The following is a 24,455-nucleotide window of genomic DNA, read 5'->3' as shown; positions in this document are numbered from 1 at the left end:
ATCTTTGGTTTTGGCAAGTTTGATGATAATATGTCTTGGTGATTTTCTTTTTGGATCAATCTTAAATGGGGTTCGGTGAGCATCTTGGATAGATATCCTTTTGTCTTTCATGATGTCAGGGAAGTTTTCTGCCAACAGATCTTCAACTATTCTCTCTGTGTTTTCTGTTATGCCTCCCTGTTCTGGGACTCCAATCACACACAAGTTATTCTTCTTGATAGAGTCCCACATGATTCTTAGGGTTTCTTCATTTTTTTTGATTCTTTTATCTGATTTTTTTTTCAGCTATATTGGTGTCAATTCCCTGGTCCTCCAGATCTCCCACTCTGCATTCCAATTGCTCGAGTCTGCTCCTCTGACTTCCTATTGCATTGTCTAATTCTGTAATTTTATTGTTAATCTTTTGGATTTCTGAATGCTGTCTCTCTATGGATTCTTGCAACTTATTAATTTTTCCACTATGTTCTTGAATAATCTTTTTGAGTTCTTCAACTGCTTTATCAGTGTGTTCCTTGGCTTTTTCTGTAGATTGCCTTATTTCATTTCTGAGGTCATCCCTGATGTCTTGAAGCATTCTGTAAATTAGTTTTTTATATTCTGTATCTGGCAATTCCAGGATTGTGTCTTCATTTGGGAAAGATTTTGATTCTTTAGTTTGGGGAGTTGTAGAAGCAATCATGATCTGCTTCTTTATGTGGTTTGATACTGACTGCTGTCTCTGAGCCATCACTAAGATATTGTAGTGATTTATTCTGTATTTGCTCACTGAGTCTTATCTTGTTTTGTTTTCTTTCAGTATACATAGATGGGCTACTAGATTGCACTGTCTTGATTGTTGTAGCCCTTGACTCACTTATGTCCTATCATCAGCTGGTTTGGGCTGTTACTAGATATATACGCCTGAGTCCATTCACTATTCTTGAGTAGAATCTGATTTTGGGTCATCAAGTGTGTGGTGCAGACTGTCACCTATCCACCTAGAGAAGTAGTGGTGATAGTTGTGTGCACCAGATTCTAGTAGCAGCAGGGGTTCACACTCCAGGGGGGACAGGATGCTGACAGGCTTCCCCCAAGTGCCAGTGAGGTAGGTGTGTCTCTATTCCTAAAGCACCTTGGTGGGTGGGCTCTGCAGCTGTACCTTAGGCCCCCAATGCAAGTACCTCTACAGATTGGTAGGTGTCACCCTCCTTAGACCCCCTAAGGCAGGAGGCTAGGTGGCCTGGGGGGAGCTTCAGCCCTCACTTCCCTGTTGTGGGTCTGTTGAATACGCAGAGATATCAGACCTGGGAAACTTGTCTTTCCAGTAATGCGCTAAAACAATTACAGTCAGATCCCTATCAGAAATGCCTTTGCATTATAATAGCCACCTTGTTCCCTGTAGGGATGAAAGCCCAAGACTGTGGATCACATATGCTTGGCTGGAGCTGGTTCTGTGTTTTTAGTCCAATTAGGGAAGAATTTTTGGTCCCTCGGTTTTTTGTAGCTGCTTCTCTCAGACCAGGAGAATGGGTTAGGAAAAGACCTAAATAAATAAATAAAAGAAAAACTGCAGCGCAGTTCAGTCTCTGGCTCAGGAAATTCCAATGTTAATGAAGCCGCCTGGGAAGGGGAAGCGAGGGTTCAGATAAATAGGAGAGAGTAGCACCCCGGAATATAGACAAAGTTACTTATCTTGCTTGGGATGACTGTTTTATCTGAGATTCCCGAGGGGTGCGTCGACTGTCCCATGCTTGCGCTGTCTCAGAAGCCGTGGTTAGTTCCTCCACTCCCAATCCAAAGCCCAGCACCAAGGTTCCCTGGCTGGGAAGCCGCACTCCCGGCTCCAAAACCAGTCGCTGCCTCCCGATGACTTCTCCTCCTGTCAGCCACGTCACTGCGCTGTCTGCGTGCACTGGCTGGGCTTCCCCTGAGGTCACTTCTGGGGGTAGGGACGCGTCCCATGTTTGTGCCATCTCAGGATGCCCTGCTCAGCTTCCCTGCGCCCAGTCCAAAGCTCAGCGCCAAGGTTTCCTGACTGGGACGCTGGCTTCAGGCTCCGAAAACATTCGCTGCTTCCCCATGGTTGTTCATTCTCCGTCTCTGTCACTCAGATCAACTCTTTAGATCTGTGTTTGATGGTCAGGGTTCGTAGATTGTCATGTATGTGATCGATTCACTTGTTTTTCTGAGTCTTTGTTGCAAGAGGGATCCAAGGTAGCGTCTACCTAGTCAGCTACTTGGCCCCACCTCAACATGCGATTTTTTTAAATAAAACCTAGACACTTTGGATATTATGTTATGAGACTGGGTGTAAATCTCGTATTTTCTCAGGCTTCCTCTGACACTGCTCCAGCAGAGGAATAAGGGTGCTGTCTTGTTACTGCCAGGTGAGGGTGGAAATCTAGGTTCTACACTAGACTTCCTAGCGGTGGAGAGTAAGGGACTCCTGGGTAGTACTGAGTGTATGTGGACATTCGGGCTCCTCACTAGGCCTCTTCCAATACCACTCTGGCTGGGATAGGGATGGGCACCTTATTACCACTCCCCTGGTGGTCTCCACTGACATTGAAGGAGGTGAAGTGTGGTGGCCTCATTAATGACAAGTGATGGTGACAGTCCAGGCTTTCTACTACACCTCCTCTGATACTACCCCACTGAGGAGGGGGAGGTGTGCCTTATAGCCTGGTGAGTATAACAGTCTAGACTTTACACTTGGCTTTCGCCAGTGGGCTTAGGGAGTGAAGCTCCCATTTTTTCTGTGGTATTTGGCTGGGGTAGAGCAGTTATTGTCTAAAAGTTTTCTGTTTTGCTATTCTGCCCTTTTCCTGGTAGTGTACAACAAATAGCAAGCTTTTCTTGGGGCTCTTTTTGTCTGTGCCCATTGGCCTTTCTAGGTTGCTGGCTTCTACAGTTCTCAGCCTAAGATATATGAAGCAGAAAGGAAACCCAAGGAACTCATCTGAGGGGATCCTGAGGCCCCTAGTTGTTCTGCCTTCTTCTCTCCACTTTTTGGAGTCCTCTTCTGTTTGTTTTATATATAATGTTCATAATTTTTAGCTATACTTAGCAGGAGGAATAGAGGAAAACATGACTACTCCATCTTTCTGGAAGTAGATCTCCACTGATATTATTTCAAAAGTAAAAAGACATCTCATTGATATTTCTGAAAGTCTCTGCCAGATTTTCATAAGCTCTGGTGAAATAGTGTGGTTGTTGGGTTTTTGGTTATTTTTTATAGTAGCAAGCATGCAAAGTTGGGGTAGGGCCTTTTGCTTTGTCAGACTCTAAGGAAATACCTGCTTAGGACTGAAAAATGCTCAGCAGTAACACAAATAGTTCACACTAACCGGTAAAAGAGAACCTGAAAGATAATGCATATCTTCATAATACATAAATCGGCTCTTATTAATAGATGGAGGTAGTGGGGGATAGCTTTAAAATTTTGATGCCATAAGCATCTCATTCCAAAGGAACTACTAATGTTCAATCTAAGTAACTCTGAAGACTAAATTATGTGCTGCAGAATCAAACCTGCAGTTATGTTTGGTACATGGCTAATATTTTTATACTGTAGTGATTCACGCTCATGATTTTTTTTAGCCACTTTTAAAAAACAAAAAAAGTAGTCTTTAAGAAATCAATAAAAAGTATTTGTAAAAGGAGACAAATCTTAAATAATCTTGAGAAAAACTTGTACTTGCTATTATCTATCCTGTTGATGGCTTGTTAAAATCCAGGTTGAGAATGATTTGTGGAAAATAATTGTTAAATGGTTAACACAGACAATAAAAAAGAAGTATCTTTAAAATTTTTTTTTTTAGCATTTATAAAACCAGTACAGACTGCCCAGGAAGAAGATGGCTGTAGCTGCCGATTTCCAGAAGAAGAAGAAGGAGACTGTGAACTGTGAAGCAGAAACTCAAATCGCTGTTGGGACTCTCTTGACAAGAAGCAAAGGAGAAATCAAGTGATCCCCCTACCACGTCCTTTTAAAATGAAAACACCATCCCCGATAGTACCTAGGGCTACCCTCTGACAAGTTTTTTCCAAATGCTAATGAGTTGGCCTTTAAAAATGTACCATTTTTAACAGAACAGAAGGATGAGCAAGAGCTAGTAGTCAAAAGGCATTTTCTAGATGCTACCTAACAGACTTGGACTAGTTTTTTTTTAACCTAAAGAGAGTACATTTTCAGTTTATCATGTAGGCCCAATAGTTCTGCTAAAATTTTAATCAAAGCCAATTCCATTTTTTCTCCATGCTAATATGGCATGTGACAATAGTCCATAAAACATAGACCATTCTTAACCAAAAATTTCACTGGTTCTATCAGTTAGCACAATGACCTCCTCACTGCCAGGGGGAGATTGGTAAGAGCGCCCCAATCTGGAATCCAGGGGAAAAAAGTCCCAGACCTCAATGATGAATGTCTGAAAGTGTTCAAAGGTCTTTGTGTATCCTGTGGTCCTTCATCTTTGCCACTTTTGCCTTTGTTCCACTCCCCTCTGAGCCAGGTCTTATATTTTTTTACTCGTACAAACTTTTTATGTAATATATTTTTTTTAATAATTTTATTTATTTTGTTGCTGTTGTTGAGAACACACACAGTGAAACATACACCAACTCAACAGTTTCTACATGTACAATTTAGTGACATTGATTAAATTCTTCAAGTTGTGCAACCATCCTCACCCTCCTTTTCTAAGTTGTTCCTCCTAGTTCATTGCATAGTCCTTCAGGTCTTAAAAGCTTGCAAGCAGCCATCCAGGTCTTTACAACTGGTCTCTATTTGCCTGGAGCAACAGAGGAAGAAGGAGAGTCAGGAATAGGAGGAAGATATGGAATGTGTGGCTAATTGCCTCCATGAACAACTGCCTTCTTTGCCATGAGACCAGAACTGGATGGTGCCCAGCTACCATTACTGAACATTTTGATCAAGGATTCTATAGACGAATCCTGATCAAAAGGAGGAAAATGCAGAACAGAATTTTAAAATCGCATGGACTCCAGATTTTCTGGAGCCATGGAGGCTGAATGAACCCCCGAAACTATTGCCCTGAGATAATCTTTAAACCTTAAACCAAAAATATCCCCTGAAGTCTTCTTAAAACCAAACAATAGTTTAGATTAACTAGTAAAAAATGTCTGCCTTGAACATTACACTCTTTTAAGAACTATCTGTATGGGATCGAATTGAAGAGAGCAACTCGAAGGATTAGATAGGAATCTTAGAGGGCAATGAGTTTTTATATAATACTTAATACATTTAAACTAATATATGAAGCATGTATGAAAGTTACAGAGCACAGTAATAAAATGAACACCTGTGAGTCCAAATTTCAGCAATATTCTAAGAAAATGACTGCCTGAAAGAAATTTAATGCAATAATAAGTATTCCTTTTTTTCTTCCTTAAAGGATTATTTTCTTATGCTTTGATGTATGACATAATATATACAAGTTCAGAAAATATTTGTTGATGGGCATATATTTTTATTTAAATAGATGAAGTACTTCCATTTGGCGTTTTCTTTATTATTTTGATAAAGAGTTTGTTACTATAGTAAAAGGTGAGAGTAATATTTAGGGAAGATTTTTTTTTTTTTTAACTTTCCAAGAAATCTTACCAAACCCCATGAAAACACTTCTCTTGGTAGTAAGAAAGACACAATACATCATACAGAACAATAACATCTGAGATTCAATTTGAATACCCATGACCTACTTTGGATGACCCATACTAGATCTTTAGGAGGAGTTGATGGGTAGAGCAACTGGTTAAGTGCTTGGTTGCTAACCACAAGCTTGGCAGTTAGAACCCACCCAGGAGCACCTTGAAGAAAGGCCTGGCAATCTACTTCTGAAAGGTCCCAACCTTGAAAACCCTATGAAGTGTAGGTCTATTCTGTATACATGGGGTTTCCATGGATCAGAATCAACTCAATGGAAACTGTTTTGGTTGTTTTGTTTTGTTTTTTAGATCTGTGGGTGAAGCTGTCTGATGTTTTAGGATCCTGAGTGGCCTCAGAGTCCTGTTGACCTGATATTCTGGCAAGAATAAGAGAAGAATTATTGGTGGTGCAATTCTTTGAAAACAGAAAGTTTACAAAGCTTAGGGAGTTTACCAGTGCCATCTCAGGAACACAGCTGTCCTTCCAAACCACAAAGCTATAAATTCTAAAGTGGTTTCCCCTCTTGGCTTAGGGCACAGGGTGTTTAATTCTCTGTTGTCCATTATCCACACACAGAAAAGTAACCGGTCACATCCCATAGACTTGAGTTGGAAACATGCAGGAAAACTCAGCTAGACTCTCATTTGCCCCATATTACCCAGAGGAAATCTACGGTTGATTCTGTTTGCCTGACGGAGGTTGTTTTTATTGCACAGACTGCATGATAATCTTTATCAGTAGTATATTTGAGTGTAAACGTTATAAATGAAAAAAACACAGGAACTTGGAGGATGAGTCATCTCTCCCCTAAATGACGGTTAACAAAGGAAAAAAACTGAGACAGAATAAAATGACCCCCCCCCCCCAGCCTCAGAGTTAATTTAGGAAATCCAGTAGTTAGGTTTAATAGAAATAGCTGTAAATTTTCTCTGATAAAAATGAATTTAAGTGTTTAGAGATAGACAAGTTGCAAACAGTTTCCTAAAAAGGGTAAAAACAAAAGCTTAGGTTACTTCTGAGGCAAATTTTGGTTTTCTTCTCTAGTGGAAGAATCTGATGGAAACTTTTGATATGAGGGGCGTTTGACTACTAAAGTGGGCGTTGTGTGCCTCTGCAGAGCAGATGTTTCCATCTGTGGGTGGGATGTACACAAAGACCATGGCCAGAGTGGGTTGTGTGTGGTCTGTGCATGGTGCGGCCAGAAGAGTGATCACCACCAATGCTTTTACGAAGGACCCTAGGCTAAAATACAAATCTACCATCTTCACAGAAAAAAATCTAAGGAAAAAAATTACTTATTTTTTAACCTTTTAAGTATTTTTCAACTTGATGTTATTGTTGGTAGGTCCCATCAAGTCAATTCCAACTCATGGCATCCCTGTGTGTTACAGAATAGAACTGCCCCAGAGGGTTCTCTTGGTTCTAGTCTTTACAGAAGCAGATTGCCAGGTCTCTCCTCCTTGGAGCAGCTGGGTGGATTCAAACCACCAACCTTTCGGTTAGCAGCTGTTGTGCCATCAGGGCTTCTTAACTTTCTGTTACAACTGCAAAATCAAATCATACACAAAGTCTAAAAATAAAATCATATGCCATTCTTTGTAAACAATGGAACCCTAGACTATTTTGAGGTATGTTAAAGATTTATAGTTTGGGATTTCTTTTGCTTTCTGCATTGGACTTACTAGTCACATAAAGTGGATGCTGTCTTTATATAAATATTGATTCAGATAGATGTACTTCAAGTTAATTAAATTGTCGAAGCAGCCCCAACAATATCTCTTTTATACATTCATCAGAGAGGCTGGTTCTGAAACACTGTGACTCCTTCATTGAGCAAACATCTAGCCAGGTGTCTGCCCTGCACCAGACACCTGTTAGGACAAAAGGCTCAAAGATGAAGGACCCACCTTCCCCTTGAGGGACGGACAAGCGCAACCTGATCAGTGCTGCCGCATGGTACAAACAGAGTTCTCGAAGAGGACTCTTAGTCTGAAGCAAAGCTATGGCAGACCTGCTCTGTGCCAGACATCAGGCCAGGCATCGGAAATATGGCTCTGAAACAGAAGAGAGTAGCAGCTCTCTCTCCTGGAAGGTTCAGGCTGGTAGAGGCAGCTGTGCGCTAGGGAACCTGTGTGCTTGTAGGGAAGCTAGGTGTTGGGAACACTCGCACCAGAAGGGGGTGCTGCCTCGGATGATGAGGATCAGCAGGAGGAGTAGGAGAGCCTCAGGCAATGTGCTTCCTGGAAGCAGCAAAGGGCTCGGGCAGATGGGAGAGAGGGCTGAGGCTGGGGGCTGAGGAGGGATGAAGGAAGCAGGGGCCAGATACTCTCAGATGTTATAAGCGACATTACGATGCACAAATTTAATTCCATTGGATTTGCATTTTAGGAAGATCTCCCTGACTACAATGACAAAAACAGATTCAACTTAGAAGCTGAGTTCAGAGGCTTCCCCAGGAATCCAGGGTGGGATGCAGTCATGAGAGAGGAGAGCCGGGGAGGGGACTGAGCTGGGGGAGGTAGAGGATTGGGCCCTGCTTTCAGGCTTGGGCAGTGGTTCCCTTTTCAGAGCCAAGGAACCCTAGAGGAGCAGCTGGGGGAGACCAGGAGAGGCCAACCAATGTCGCACAGGACCCTGCAGGATGCCCAGTGGAGGGTGAGTGAGGCCAGGAGGGTGCTGAGGTCACAGGCAGAGCCTGGGGGTGGCCAGAGTAACCTGAGGCCATGAGTGGGTTTGGGGGAGTAGAATGGCATCACAGAGGGCAAGGGTCTCCAGAATCCACCAAACGAGAGAAAGTAGCCAGAGCTAAGGCCACTGAGAAGCCAGAGAGACGACAGCCAAAATATGCAATGTGTTTAGCAACAAGGCAGTCACCTTGACGAAGGCCCTTTCAGGGGGGTGTTTACCATAAGAGCCAGGCTGTGGGGGATGAGGAACAATGGGATATGACAATGGTGACTGACAGTAAGTGGACTCAAACTGTGGAGCCAAGGTTTGAGATCACCAAGAAAGACATTACTCAACAAGCACTGGTTGGAATAACACTTTACTCACTGATAAGGATTGGTTCCATGTGTGGGCATCAGTTCCCCAAGGCCAGCAGATCTCACTTCGTAGTTGACACAGTCCTGGTGGTCTACACACACCCCTCTTCTGTGCTGCAGATGAAAGGACCCTGTTCCCACTGCCAGAAACAAAAATAGGTGGGAGTTGGCCAGATGCCATATGATACGCAGGCTGAAGCAGGAAGCAGTACGAACAAGGTTTACTGTGTACTCAAAACAGGAAAAGAGTTTCTCTGAAAAGGAAGGAGAAACTGGGACAGAGGTAGGCTCAGAGACCAGTCTCCACTATCTGGGAATGTTAAGGCTCAAGGCTCTGATTAGGTGGGCCAGGTGAGAGCTGGAAACGCACAACAGAAGGGTTCCCAACACAAACCCTTCCAAAGTTTGGTAGTGAAAGAAAAAAGAACATAGAGTAAGAACTAGTGGGCTACATGGGGCCTCAAGGTAGCTGCCAGAGAAAATACAGGACATTCAGTTTTTTTTTAGTATAAGTGTGTCCCATGCAATATTTGGGACATACTTATTCTAAAGAATTATTCGTTATTTACCTGAAATTCAAATTTAACAGACAGGCATCCTGTATTTTTATTTGCTAAATCTGGCAACCCTTGTTAAGGGTCCCTGGGTGGCACAAATGGTTTGAGTTTGGCTGCTAACCACCCACCTGGTGCCATAGAAGAAAGGCCTGGCAATCTACTTCTGTAAGATGACAGTCATTGAGGATCCTATGGAGTGAAATTCTACTTTGACACACATGGGGCCTCTGTGAGTCAGAATTGACTCAATGGCAGTGGAGTTAAGGGGGGAATATTTCCCTTATAATTGGTGAAATTGGTTAAATTTAACAAGGTTAAATGCTGACATTAAAGAGAGTGTCTAGAAAGAGGGACAGGAAGAATCAGTGCCTGGGACTCGGCGGTGCTGGGGCCCAGAGCACAGAGGAAGGACTGACATTTTCATTCTAATAGGACAGGAAGGAGCCCTGGTGGTGCAATGGTTAAATGCTTGTCTGCTAACTGAAAGGTGGGCAGTTGGAATCCCCCAGCAACTCTGCAGGAGAAAAGACCTGGCAATCTGTTTCTGTAAAGATTACAGCCTACGAAACCCTGTGGGACAGTTCTACTCTGTCCTATAGGATTGCTATGAGTCGGAATCAACTCAAGGGCACACGACAGGAGGATAGGGGCAAAGACAGTGCAAATGAGCTTGTAGTTGGGTAGGTGCCTGGGCTTGGTGGAAGGAAGGAGAGAAAATGCCTTCCAGAAGGTTCTCTGCACTCCCTTGCTGGGACTGGGGGTGGGGACCAGAGGATGGGGCAATAAACAACTGTTAAGTAGGGGCTGAGAGAGCTGATTGGGGAAACCCAAAACCTTGCTCATTGGAGGCCAGAGACCTTCATCCTGCAGGGGTGCTGCTCCCTGGGAGGGCTAAGAAGAGGCAAAGAGGACGGACCCAGGCTGGGGTTTTCCAGGAGAGTGAGACGGATGATCAATGGGATGAGGAAATTGAAGACATTGGCAAGAGAATGGCAAAATGCTCCCCACTATACGTCTTACACATTAATTCCAAAAAACCCAGTGCCCTCGAGTCTATTAAAGGCCATTTTAATATACTCTTCAGTCTTTCTAAAGACATGGCTAGTCGGGTCACGAAAACCCGGGGTGATGATGAGGTCTCAGCAGAAGTGCATTATATAACAGCCTCGTTGGGTGGAGGAGTATTCTGAGGGTGAATCCACCACAAAGTTAAATTTAGCTTCTGCTGAGGACATCAGGATGGGAGAGGTTTCAGTTGAAGTACACTCCCTTCCTGCCTTCACTCCTTCCTCCATGGTCTCCTCCCACCCCTGACCCAAGTCTCATCTTCTCTCGACAGAACAAGTAGAGCACAGAGCCTCCGATCCTAGAACATGACCTTGGCACTGACAAGGATCGGGAAAGCACTGCAATATACATTACATCCCAGTGGCCCTTATCAGCACCTGACATTACATTGTATATTTGTTTATTGTCTGCCTCTAAGACTAGAATGTCACCTCCTGAGATCAGGGGCTGTCATGGGTTGAGTCATGTCTTCCATAAATATCTGTCAACTTAGCTGGGCCATGAGTCCCAGTATTGTAAGATTGTCCACCATTTTGGGTATTTTCCTATGTGTTGTAAATCCTATCACTCTGATGAAATGAGATGGATTAGTGGCAGTTATATTGATGTGATATACAAGATTAGATAATGTCTTAAGCCAATCTCTTTTGAGATATAAAACAGAGAAGTGAGCAGAGAGACAGAGGGACCTCATACCACCAAGAAAGCAGCCCTGGGAGTAAAGCGTGTCTTTGGACCTGAGGTTCCTGCACTGAGATGCTCCCAGACCAAGGGAAGACTAATGCGTCACAAGGACCTTCCTCCAGAGCAAACAGAGAAAGCCTTCCCCTGGAGCTGACACCTTGAATTTGGACTTGTAGCCTACTAGACTGTGAAAGAATAAACTTCTCTTTGTTAAAGCCACCCACTTGTGGTATTTCTGTTATAGCAGCACTAGATGACTAAGAGAGGGGCTTTGCCTGATTTCTGTTGTACCCCCGCACATGGAAAGTGCCAGTAACTATGGGCTGATGGAGTGAATGGGATCCAGAAGGCACGTTGGTAGCCATCCACTTATGGCACATGTAGCAAGAAAATACTTGTGCAACACAAACTCTTTTCACTTATAATGAGTTTTACCAACTACTCTTCTGCCCCCATTGCCCAGTGTTATGGATTGAATTATGAATACGAACAGATCCAAAAAAGAGGGTACTAACCATTATACCTGTGAAAGCGACCTTGTCTGGAAATAGGGTCTTTGAAGATGTTGTCAGTTAGGTTAACGTGACATCATGCTGGAGTGGTAGTTGTTGCGTGCCATCAAGTCCATCGAGTCGATTCTGACTGCCCTATAGGGTTTCCTAGGCTGCAATCTTGATGGAAGAAGTCCTGATGGTCCAAGGTCAGAGGACTGAACCCACCAGCCACTCCCCGGGAGAAAGACGTGGCAGTCATTCTGCTTCTTTAAAGATTTACGGGGGCAGTTTGCCACATCTTTTCTCCTGTGGAGCTTGAACTGCTGACCTTTTGGTTAGCAGCAGAGTGCATAGCCATTGTGCCACGAGGGGTCCTTATGGTGGAGTAGGGTGGGTCCTAATCCAATATGACTGACGACGTCCTTATAAAAGGGAAGAGAAACAGAGACAGGGACCCATAGGGAAGGCACTACGCGGCACCATAGCTCCTAGCCAAGGAATGCCTGCAGATTCTCCCTCAGAGCCTCAAAAGAAATCAGTAAGGCTGACATCCTGAACTCAGACTCTCAGCCTCCAGAACTGTGAGGCAATGAAATGTCTGTTGTTTAAACGCACCCTCTTTGTGGTATTTTGCTAAGGCAGCCCTAGGAAGGTAAGACACTCCAGGCAGACAAAAGTTCAAGAAGCTAGCCACTGCAGTTCCTTAGAACTTTAAGACTGATAGTGGTTGATATTTTTCTAGCTATGATAATGATTGCTTCTCACACCAGAGGGGCTGGTAAGAAGGCGAAGCACAATATAAGTTATTTTTCATTTTGGAGTTGTTTGTTGTTAGCTGCCATCGAGTCAGCCCTGACTCTGTAGAGACCCTGTGAATAACAAAATGAAATGTTGCCCAGCCCTGAAGCATCTTCATGGTCACTGGTATTTTCAAGTCCCTTGTTGAGGCCACTGTCTATTTTGAGTGCTTTCTAACCTAGGGGCTCATATTCCAGCACTATATTGGACAATACTCTGTTGTGGCCCATGGGGTTTTCATTGGCTAATTTTTAGAAGTAGATCACCTGGCCTTTCTTCCTAGTCTTTCTTAGTCTGAAAGGTCCACTGAAACCTGTCCGCCATGGGTGGCCTTGTTGGTATTTGAAATGCCGATAGCATAGCTTCCAGCATCGGAGCAACATGCAAGCCACCACAGTACAGCAAACTGGCAGATGGGTGGAGGGGTTCTTTAGGGGAAAGTTAAAGATTTTATCTGCTGTTTGGGAAGCATGAGTTCCTGCTCTGCTTCTGCTTAGCAAAGCTGAGACTTGGATGGAATTTCGGTTTTTGCTCTTGTGGGTACCGGCCATCTCCTGTGACATTTAAAAATAAAAATTACCCCAGCACGAAAGAGATAACTTCACCTGTCAAACACAGCTAGGTAGGAAGAGATCGCATTTGACTAGCACATGCTGGCATACTTAAGGCTTCCCCTGGGCAATACGTTTTCAAGACTTCTTTTCCCTACTGTTATTTATTAACAAGCTTATCCTGAGCCAGGATCCTCTGAAAACGTTTCCATCCCAATATACTTAGTTAAGCAATTTTGAGACCATACAGTGTCAAGGTTAAGTTCATGGGTTTTGGTCAGTCCAAGGTCTGACTGTAGACACAGTTTCTTCATATCCGAGCACCCTTACGCAATTTTACATAATTTTCTAAGCCTTGGTTTTTCTCCTCTGTAAAATGACACAGTGCTGTTGTGGAGATTAAATTAAAAAAAGGTGCTCAGCACGGTGCCCCACACAAACCAAGCTCCCAGGAAATGTTGTTATCTCATATTATCATTAAATAAACGTGAACAACAGGTTTAGCCAGGCTTGCTGCAAGAGCACTCACTTCTATGGAGTAATTTAAAATTTCTGGTGCAAGAAATGCGTATAACTCAGTGCGATTATAATGGCACATCGTGCAATGATGGTGTTTCCCAAACACAGACACTGAATACAGAATATCCCGACTCTAAGAGGCTCCCAAAAATCAATCCAAGCAAAACTGTCCAAAGTCAGGATGCCAGCTCACCTCCTCCTGTGCAAGCTGGTAACCATCAATGTGTTCCTGATTCCTCCTTGTTCCCTGCAAAAGTACAGGAAGCCAAAATTGGCATGGGTTTCCCCTAAAATTTAAATGTATGGGGTCACTATGAGTCAGAATGAACTTGACAACAACAGGTTTTCCCCTTAAATTAAGAACATTTCGTGAATTAAACTTTACAAATGAATTCTGCACATGTGTTTGATAGCGCGACTGTATTCTGTTACTTTTAGAAGGTAAATTCCTGGTCAGATTGTGCACTCTTAGCCTATAACTATCTGTTTATTGAATGAAATTATATTATATGATGGTTATTCCTGGGCCACAAACCTATCGTTTGAAGAACATGGTTTTAAAAAGAGAATAACAACAACCTATAGATCTTAAGTATAAGGCATTTCTAAAAATAAACTTACATGTTTATAAACTACTATGGAAAAAATAATGCTTTATTAGAATTTTTAGATATCAGTGATCAGCCTTAATAATTGTCAAGATAAAACCAAAAAAAAAAAAAAACATCGCTGTTGTGTCAGGGTAGAACTGCCCCATAGGGTTTCCAAGGAATGCCTGGTGAATTCGAACTGCTGACCTTTTGGTTAGTAGTGGTAACTCTTAAACACTATGCCACCAGGGTATAGTGAAAAGACAGAGGTTATAAATAAAGTTATGGAACAAAAGTTTAAAAACTGTTTCAAAAGATCATGCTTAAATTATTGCAGATAACTAGTAAAATCAGATTGGTTTTAAATGATACAATATTTTCATTGACAGTTTTTTTTTTGTTAGGCCATACAGCTATACGATGTACATTTTTTATTAATATAGCAATGAACTTCTCACACACTTGTGAATGTTTTTCTAGGATAAGTCCTAGAAGTAAAATTGTGAGACTACAAGGTATGTGAATTTAAAATGTTAATTTTATTGTTAGCTCTCATCGAGTTGGCTCTTGACTCATGGTGACCCCATGCACAACAGAACCAGACGCTGCCTGGTCTTAGGCCATCCGCACAATCGGTAATGGATTGATTCATCGTGATCCATAGGCTTTTCACTGGTTCATACTCATAAGTAGATCACCAGGCCTTTCTTCCTACTTCATGTTAGCCTGGAAGCATCACTGAATCCTATTTCGCGTCCTAACAACAGACAAGCCTCCACTGACAGATAAGTGGTGGCTGTTGCATGAGGTGCATTGGCCGAGAATTGAACCCAGATCTCCCAAATGAAAGACAAGTAATCTACCAGTGAAAGACTAATGCCCCTTAAAATATTGGTAAGAATTGCAAAATTGCCCTTTGGAAAGCTATACCAGTTCACTCGCCAATCAACAATGCAGAATCACAGATTTTTTAATTGAAAGGGAAATAAACACCTAGCCCTAGATGGAAGAAGTAGACCTCTCAAAGTTATGTAGCTTTTGTCCAGTTGGACCAGCACCAGGTTCTCCTGGCTTCTGGTCCATAATCTTGGCTGTCTAGCTGTAATCCTAATAGGTAGATGACAACATGGGGGATTGAGGCTTCAAAACTAGAATATTCTGGCGTGAACAACATTCATATATTTTCTTTTTTCCCTCCACTGAATTAGGAGTTGTTGAGTTAAAGGCTTAAGGGAGTCTCAGGAACATAAAAAAATCTCTGACATAGCACCAGGAACTCATTCCGTTATCTTTTTAAATGTTGTTGTTAATATTTTAAAGAAACCATATGCCAGAGGATCTTTTGCCAGCGACAGGAAGTGAGCCGGCTCTAGCATGTGGATAAAGGAGGACTGGGTGGAGTAAATTCACGACTCCCTGCAGGAGCACTCCTGGCTGAACCTTTAAGGCCAAGTCTGTCGGTCTCCCCAATGGGAACGCAAAATCTATCGAGGGCAGAGATGGTGGCTGCCATTTGGATCAGGACGTTTTACTGTCAGTGCTAGTAAGAAAAAAAAAACAGCTTCCAAATTATTTTTATTTTTTCTATGATCATCTAAGTGTTGAATTAAAAAAAAAAAAAAAAACTTCCAATCCCAACCAAAGGGAGGGAATTAAACATTTATCCTGCCTGTCCCACATCCATCATATTTCAGAGAACCAATTTTTGATTCATAAGGGAAGTAATGGCATTAGATAAAACACCATTTTACAATTATTTAATTGTAAATTAATTATTTACAATGAAATAATTAATTCAGACAAAGATCTTCAAAGGATGAAACCACTAGATGAAGGTGAATAAGAGAATCAAAAATAGATATTTGGATGGATGGATGGATGGATGGATGGATGGATGGATGGATGGATGGATGGATGGATGGATGGGTGGATGGGTGGATGGGTGGATGGGTGGATGGGTGGGTGGGTGGGTGGGAGGGAAGGTGGGAGAGTGGGTGGGTGGATGGGGGTGTGGGAGGGCGGGCGGGCAGATGGATGGATGGATGAGATAAAACTTTTAATCCAGTATTTAGCAAGAGGCTTCATATTCACCTGGATTTCAAAGTTGAATTCATTATCTTCTCCCCTAAAATCTGTTCCTCCTTAAGGGTTCTCTGTCTTGCTTGATGGGATCTCAATCCACACAATCCCCAACAAGAAACCTGGGTGTCATCCACGCTCTCTTCCTCGCCTCAACCATCCAAGCTGTCTTAGTTATCTAGTGCTGCTATAATGGAAATACCACAAGTGGATGGCTTTAACAGTCCAAATTCAGGTGTCAGCTCCAGGGGAAGGCTTTCTCTGTCGGCTTTGAAGGAACATTCCTTGTCAGCAATCTTCCTCTAGTCGAGATGCTTCTCAGAAGCAGGGACCATCTTTCCTCATTAACATCATAGAGGCAGGATTTACAACCAAAAAAAACCAAACCCATTGCCCTCTTGCCAATATCTTCAACTTCCTCATCCCATTGATCAACCGTCACACTCTCCAGGAAAATCCCAGCCTGGGTGTGTCCTCTTTGCCTCTTCTTAGCCCTTCCAGGGAGCAGCACCCCTGCAGGATGAAGGTCTCTGGGCTCCAATGAGCAAGGTTTTGGGTTTCCCCAATCAGCTCTTCCAGCCTCTACTTAACAGGTTGTTTGTTGCCCCATCTTCTGGCCCCCACCCCGAGTCCCAGCAAAGGAGTGCAGAGAACCTTCTGGAAGGCATTTTCTCTCCTTCCTTCCATCAAGCCCAGGCACCTACCCATCTACAAGCTCATCTGCACTGTCCTTGCCCCTATCCTCCTGCTGTCGTGTGCCCTTGAGTCGATTCTGACTCATAGCAATCCTATAGGACAGAGTAGAACTGCCCCGTAGAGTTTCCAAGGAGTGCCTGGTAGATTCGAACTGCTGACCTTTTGGTTAGCAGCCATAGCACTTAACCACTACGTCACCAGGGTTTCCAGATTTACATCAGGTAAGAAAATCAAACAATACCGGGAATCATGGCCCAGCTCAACTGATACACGTATTTTTGGGTGGACATAATTCAATCCATGACACAAGCAATTTACTTCCTCAGCATCTCCATAGGGTGAAGCCAAAATCCCGATCACCGCCCAAGCCTGCCAATGAGCCAGTCTCACCCTCTTCCTGTCCCCTACTGAATTATAGGGTAGCATATTTTGGAGTCCTGGTGATACAGTGGTTAAGAACTTGGCTGCTAACCAAAAGGTTGGCATTTTGAATCCACCAGTTGCTTCCTGAAAACCCAATGGGGGCAGTTCTACTCTATCCTATAGTGTTGCTATGAGTTGGAATTGACTAGATGGCAACGGGTCTAATGGGTTGATAGTATATTTTATTATATAAATATGTACATACACATAAACACACACACAAATAGCACATATTTATTTGGATATTTGTGTATTGACTATCTTCCATTACTGGAATATAAGCTTTGTAAGACAAGGAACATATTTGTTCTTTGCTGTAACCCCAGTGCTTAAACAGAGCCTGGCACAGAGTAGGCTATCAAAAAATATTTGTGGAATGGAAGAAAAGTACAAGGAAGAATGCCATTGAGTGCTAAGTGATGATGGACTTGCATTTAACCCAGAAAGCAAAGGAAAAGTGAAGAGCCACAGTCTGCCAAGCGTCTGTGGTGCCCTCACCTCGCATTAGCACAGGGTTCGTAGTGTGGGGTCCACTGCCAGGCCTGGGGGTCCATGGACTTCCCAGGGAGTGTGTGCAAACCTGGGTGGGATCATGCATCATGCCGATTTGAGGGTTGGTAATCTCGGCCAGACTCTCAAGGGGGTGTGGGGCTCATAAGGAGGTAGAAAACTGCACTGGGGCCAGCATGAGGTGGTGAGCAGATCCCAGGGGTGACACTGCTAACCTGGGGTCACCTAGCCTGTCAGACCACCTTCGGAAAAGGGCTGCATTTCCCTGGGTCTTTGGGCTTTTATTAAACAAGGGTCTGGAATTGTGTTGTTGAAGGCCCCCACCTAGTTCATGAATACTGCTGCTATAGGACTCTTAGTCTCCTGTGGCTGCCCTAACAAAATATCACAAGTGAGTTAGGAAATAATATTTGAATCATTATTCCTTGTCCTTGAGCATAGAGAATGTGACCCAGCTGGAGCTGGGCTCACAAGGGCTCAAAAAGGCACAGCAACTGGGCCCTGAGTTATAAAGACAATAGCTAAAATAATCTTGGAAAATATCTTTTAGAGAACCTTTCTCATAAGCCAGAACACAAAAGACTTTTCAGTCTTATATTTTTCTATTAACATATAACAAAAAAAAAAAAACCAAACCCAGTACCGTCGAGTCGATTCCGACCCTATAGCGACCCTATAGGATAGAGTAGAACTGCCCGATAGAGTTTCCAAGGAGCGCCTGGCGGATTTGAACTGCCAGCCCTTTGGTTAGCAGCCATAACACTTAACCACTACACCACCAGGGTTTCTATTAACATATAGTGTATACAGTATATAGAAATATGCTGGACCAATGAAGTACCTCCTGACTGTCGGTTGCTGAAACCTGTACAAGTGATTGTTAAGAAAGACAATTCAAAATGTAGGATCACAGTTTCTAGCCAATCTATGAAAAGGTGAAGCTTTCGATGTTTTGCCCATTTGTAATGTTAATATATACTGATGACTTTGTAATGTTCTCTGGACTTGGGCAGACATGGCTGTGGCAGCATGCTTGTCTGTTTCCCCATTCTTGCTTATTCTATAATATTTCCTTGGACTCAGGCAGACATGGTTCTGGCAGCATCCTTGTCCGCTTTCCACTTTTGTCTTTTTGAATATATGCCGGTTAAAACTTCCTTTTTGCTTTACTAAACTTTGTGATTTTTTTCCCCTACAACACAAGGTAAGGGGCTTTAAAAAACAGAAATTTATTTTCTTACAGTTCTTGAGCGTAGAAGTCCAAACCAGGGTATGACCCATGCTGATTCCCTCTGAGGGCTCTGAGACAGGAACTGTTCCATGCCTTTCTCCTAGTTTCTGGTGGCTGCCAGCAATCCTTGGTGTTCCCTTGCTTGGAGACGTATCCTCAAGTGCTGTCTTCCCCCTCTATGTGACTGTTTCCATGTCTCTCCTCTTTTATAAGAGGTCACTTAGAAGGTATTAAAATTAGGACCCACTTGTCTTGGTCATCTAGTGCTGCTATAACAGAAATACCACAAGCGGATAGCTTTAACAAAGAGAAATTTATTTTCTTACAGTCTAGCAGGCTACAAGTCCAAATTCAGGGTGCCAAATCCAGGGGAAGGCTTTCTCTCTCTGTCAGCCTTCTCGTCAATCTTTCCCAGACTAGGAGCCTCTCGGCCCAGGCACCCCAGGTCCAAAGGATTAGCTCTGCTCCCGGCACTGCTTTCTTAGCGGTATGAGGTCCCCTTGTCTCTCTGCTCGCTTCTTTCTTTTATATCTCAAGAGATTGCCTCAAGACACAATCCAGTCTTACAGGTTGAGTCCTGTCTCACTAACACGACTGCCTCCAGTCCTCCCTTATTAACATCATAGAGGCAGGATTTACAACATACAGGAAAATCACACAATGCTGGGAATCATGGCCCAGCCAAATTGATACACATACTTTGAGGGGGACATAATTCAATTCATGACACCACCCTATTTCTCTATGATTTGGTTAACTAATAACATCTGCAAAGAAAAAGCTTATTTCCTCAATCAAGGTCATAATCACAGGTACTGGGGTTAGGACTTCAACATATATCTTTTTGGAGGACACGATTCCATCCATAACAGACTTCAATCTTTTAAACCAGTCATTTTCAAACTAATTCAGGGGAAGAACACACAGAAATCATGACAATCCTGGCCCAAATCAAGACATGAAGTACTGAAGTAATATCGACTATTCAGTTACATTAAATGAACCAGCAAATCTTTTATGTGGATGATAATTACATTAGCATGTGTGTAACTCAAAGGCACAACCAAAAACATGTCCAGACACAAACAGCTGAAAAAAGAAATATCACCTATATACAAGTTGTCCCAATAAAAATTGTTTGCTGTTGGTCCTATTAACATACAGTGGTAGCCATTTGTCAAATGTTTAAGAGTTACTGGAATAAACATTAACAGTGATATTATTATGTCTGTTAACTTAAAAAAAAAATACTTGGTCCAATCTGAAAATTGTTGACTTAGGCAGAGAAAGTAACAAGACTATAATTGTATATATATTATTGATCTGATTTATATAACAGGAAACAGCAGCAGCCATATACTAATACAATCTTCCCCACTTGATTGATTTTGTCATCCCCATAACATTTTATACCTTGTGTACAGAACCTCTGAAGATACTGTGCTGCTTCTTTCAATTCTTGCAACTTATTTTCTGAGAGAGAGAAAGTAAAGGCTATTCAAATGATACTTAATGATACAAATGATACTCAAATGATTAAAAAATGAATTTATCCCAGAAATACAAAGATGGTCTAATATAATGAAATCCATTGAGATAATTCACTGTTTTAATCAGATAATTAATAAATTAATTTCCGTATTAATTATCTGATTAAAAAAGAAAAAAGGCATATGTTTTTCTCAACAGATGCTGGAAAAGCATATCATACAATTTGATATCCATCTATGATTAAAAAAAAAAAGGTTTAGCAAACTAGGAATACAAAGGGATGCCTTGAGCTCAGTTGTAAAAATCTACCAAAAACCTAGAGCAGACATCATATGCAACGTTGAAATATTACTAGCATCCTCTTTAAAATCACGAATGAAACAAGCATCCCTGCTACTACAGCTTCTGTTCAACGTTGGACTGCAAGTGCTAGCCATTGACCAATAAAAAGAAGACAAACAGCCACAGAAAAATGGGCAAGTGGCATGAAGAGGCAATTCACCAAGAAGGAAACACAAATGGTCACAAACACATGAGAAAGATGCTCAACTGTCCTCCTCAGAAGGCAGACAGAGGTGAAAATATTATTTTACATCTATCACATTGGTAAAAATTAAAAAATCAGACAATACCAAGTATTAGCAAAAATTTGGAGTGGTAGAATTCTGGTGGGAGTATAAACAGAGGAAATCTTTTTGAAGAGCAATTTGGGAATACTTGATGAAGTTGGAAATAGGCTGTCTTAGTTTCCTAGTGCTGCTGCAACATACATGCCGCAAGAACAGAAATTCATTTTCTTGGAGTTCTGGGAGCTGAAAGTCCAAATCAGGGTCTCTGTCGTGTAGATTCCTTGTAGGTAGTCCCAGCCATTCCTTGATTCCTTGACTTGTAGATGACCTTCTCATGGCGTCTGTCTCCCCTGTATGTATGTCTCTGTATCTATTCTGGTCTTCTTATAACTGAGAAGCAGTTAGATTTAGGATCCACCGTACACAGGTATGATCTCAACTGATTGATTGACTGCATTATGGAAGGTGATAACATTACATTGCATTAGATTACATTATGGAAAGTGATTACATTACTTATATTACATTATATAATGGAAGCTCTACAAAAGGCCAGCTGATATAATTACGTGTAACTTTTTTTTTTTTATCCCATGACAGCAACTAGACTAGTGTTTAGCCAAACAACTGGGAATCATAAACTAGCCAAGTTGACACATAAAATTAAATTTAAATTAACCATCACATAGGCATATCCTATGACCCAGCAATAGCACTTCTAGGAGAACACCCTAGAAAAACAGGTGGCACATTTACGACTAGGAAGGCATTGTCTGAAATGGCAAAATCATTGAGAACAACCTAAATGTTCCTCTACAGGAAAATTGATAGATGATGGTATATTCATAAAATGAATTACTATATGGCAGTAAAAATTTATACATGACTGTTGTATATTACAACACGAATGCATCTCACAAGGATAAGGCTAGGGAAAAGTAAGCAAATTTAAAAGAATACACACAAAATAATATATGTAAAGTTAAACATGAAAAGGTATATAGATATACAAAGCTACTTGGTAAAAATGCAAAAGATATGGCTGCAAATGACAAACACGACTTTCAGGTGAAAGTTCTTTCTGTAGTGGAAAAAGGGAGAAGTAATGAGGAAGGTTAGATAAGTGTTTAACTGTGTTGCTATGTTTATCTTCTAAGCTGTATGGTGGATATGCAGGTATTCATCAAATATTCTTTAAATCCCTTTTCTATGTCTTGTTATTGACTCATAGCAACCCTATGGGACAAAATAGAACTGCCCCACAGGGTTTCCTAGCCTTTCATCTTTATGGGAGCAGATCACCAGGTCTTTTCTCCTATGTAGCTGCTGGTGGATTTGAACAGCTGACCTTTTTTTAGCAGTTGAACATGTAACCATTGCACCAACAGGTCTCCTTCTTTCTATGTCTTAAATACCACATAATACAAAGTACATAAATATTTAAGAGTAAGTAGTAAACAGCAATAGGGGGCAGTGTGGTTCAGTGGTAGAATTCCCACCTTCCGTATAGGAAACCCAGGTTCTAGTCCCAGCCAACGCACCTTATATACAGCTATCACCCATCTATCAATGAAGACTTGTATGTTGCTATGGTGCTGAACAGGTTTCAGCACAGCTTCCAAATTAAAACAGACGAGGAAGAAAGACCTGGTGATCTACTTCTGAAAGTTAGTCACAGTCCGATACACAACTGATCGTGGGGATGGTGCAGGACCTGAGAGCATTTCCTTCCATTGTGCATGGGGTAGCCATAAGTCGGAGCTGACACCACCGCAACCAACAACAATAAACAGATTGTATTCTGAAATCAAAGTTGTTGTTAGGTGCCATTGAGTTCATTCCAACTCATAGCAACCTTATGTACAACAGAACGCAACACTGCCTGGTCCTACGCCATCCTCACAATCATTGCTATGTTTGAGCCCATTGTTGCAGCCATTGTGTCAATTCATCTCATTGAGGGTCTTCTTCTTTTTCATTGACTCTACCTTACGAGGAAACCCTGGTGGGATAGTGGTTAAGAGCTATGTCTGCTAACCAAAAGATCAGCAGTTCAAATCCACCAGGCACTCCTTGGAAATGCCGTGGGGCAGTTCTACTCTGTCCTATGGGGTTGCTATGAGTTGGAATTGATAGCAATGGGTTTGGGTTTTTTTTTTTGTTTCTACCTTACCAAGTGTTATGGGTTGAATTGTGTCCCCCCAAAATAAGTACGAACTTGGATAGGCCATGATTCCCAGTATTATGTGGTTGTCCTCCATTTTGTGATTGACGTAATTTTCCCATGTGTTGTAAATACTAGTCTCCACTTGTAGTTAATGAGGCAAGATTAAAAAAAATAAGATTAGATAGTGTTAAAGAGGATTACGGTGGGGTGTAACGCTCTCACTCAGGTCACATACATGATCCTACGTAAAAGGAGTTTCCTTGGCGTGTGGCCTGTATCATCTTTTATTTTACAACAGATAAAAGGAAAGCGAATCGAGCAGAGATACCACCAGGAAAGCAGCACCGGGAGCAGAACACGTCCTTTGGACCTGGGGTTCCTGCATGGAGAAGCTCCTAGTCCAGGGGAAGATTGATGACAAAGACCTTCCTCCAGAGCTGACAGAGACAGCCTTCTCCTGGAGCCCTGAATTTGGACTTCTAGCCTCCTAGACTGTGAGAAAATAAATTCCTCTTTGTTAAAGCCATCCACTTGTTGTATTTCTGGTATAGCAGCACTAGATGACTAAGACACCAAGCATGATGTCCTTCTCCAGGAACTGGTCCCTCCTAATAACATGTCCTAAGTACATGAGACAAAATCTTGCCATCTTCACTTCCTGGAAGCATTCTGACTGCATTTCTTCCAAGATAGACTTGTTCCTTCTTCTGGCAGTCCATGGTATATTCAGTATTCTTCACCAACACCAGAATTCAAAGGCATCAATTCTTCTTTGTTGTTGATGTTGTTAGGTGCAATCGAGTCAGTTCCAACTCATAGACACCCCATGCACCACAGAACAAAACACTGCTTGGTCCTCTACCATGCTCACAATCGTTGCTATGCTTGAGCGCATTGTTGCAGCCACTGTGTCAATTCTTCTAGTTGAGAGTCTTCCTCTTTTCCGCTGACTGTGTACTTTACCGAGCCTAATGTCCTTCTCCAGGGGCTGATCCTTCGTGATAACATGTCCAAATTATGTAAGACGTGGTCTCGCCATCCTTTGTTCTAAGGAACATTCTGGTTGTACTTCTTCCAAGACAGATTTATTAGTTCTTTTGGTAGTCCATAGTATATTTAATATTCTTCACCAATACCACAATTCAAAGTGGCAATTCTTCTTCTGTCTTCCTTATTTATTGTCCAGTTTTCTCATGCATAGAATGCAACTGAAAATACCATGGCTTGGGCCAGGCACACCTTAGTCTTCAAGGTGACATCTTTGCTTTTCAACACTTTAAAGAGGTCCTTTGCAGCAGATTTGCCCAATCCAAAGAGTCTTTTGATTTCTTGAC

General features: G+C 42.2%; 1 protein-coding gene across 3 annotated transcripts in view; it reads left to right on the top strand.

Moving 5' to 3' along the window:
- Nucleotides 1-12,615, top strand: part of TNFRSF9 (TNF receptor superfamily member 9) — a 31,550-nt gene extending 18,935 nt beyond the window's left edge. Inside the window, exon 7 of one of the 3 annotated variants that reach the window (XM_023552101.2) lies at nucleotides 3,801-12,615. In XM_023552101.2, the coding sequence (XP_023407869.1) occupies nucleotides 3,801-3,889 (89 nt within the window). In that variant the 3' untranslated portion in view covers nucleotides 3,890-12,615. The remainder of the gene's footprint in view (nucleotides 1-3,800) is intronic. The other 2 variants (XM_023552100.2, XM_003413485.4) reach the window with 2 other exon arrangements.
- Nucleotides 12,616-24,455: the final 11,840 nt, after the last annotated feature.

The sequence above is a fragment of the Loxodonta africana genome, chromosome 3 (assembly GCF_030014295.1).
Source record: "Loxodonta africana isolate mLoxAfr1 chromosome 3, mLoxAfr1.hap2, whole genome shotgun sequence".
In the NCBI taxonomy this organism is placed as follows: domain Eukaryota; kingdom Metazoa; phylum Chordata; class Mammalia; order Proboscidea; family Elephantidae; genus Loxodonta; species Loxodonta africana.
The sequence above is the reverse complement of the archived record's forward strand: the minus strand, read 5'-3'. Positions and strand labels throughout refer to the sequence as shown.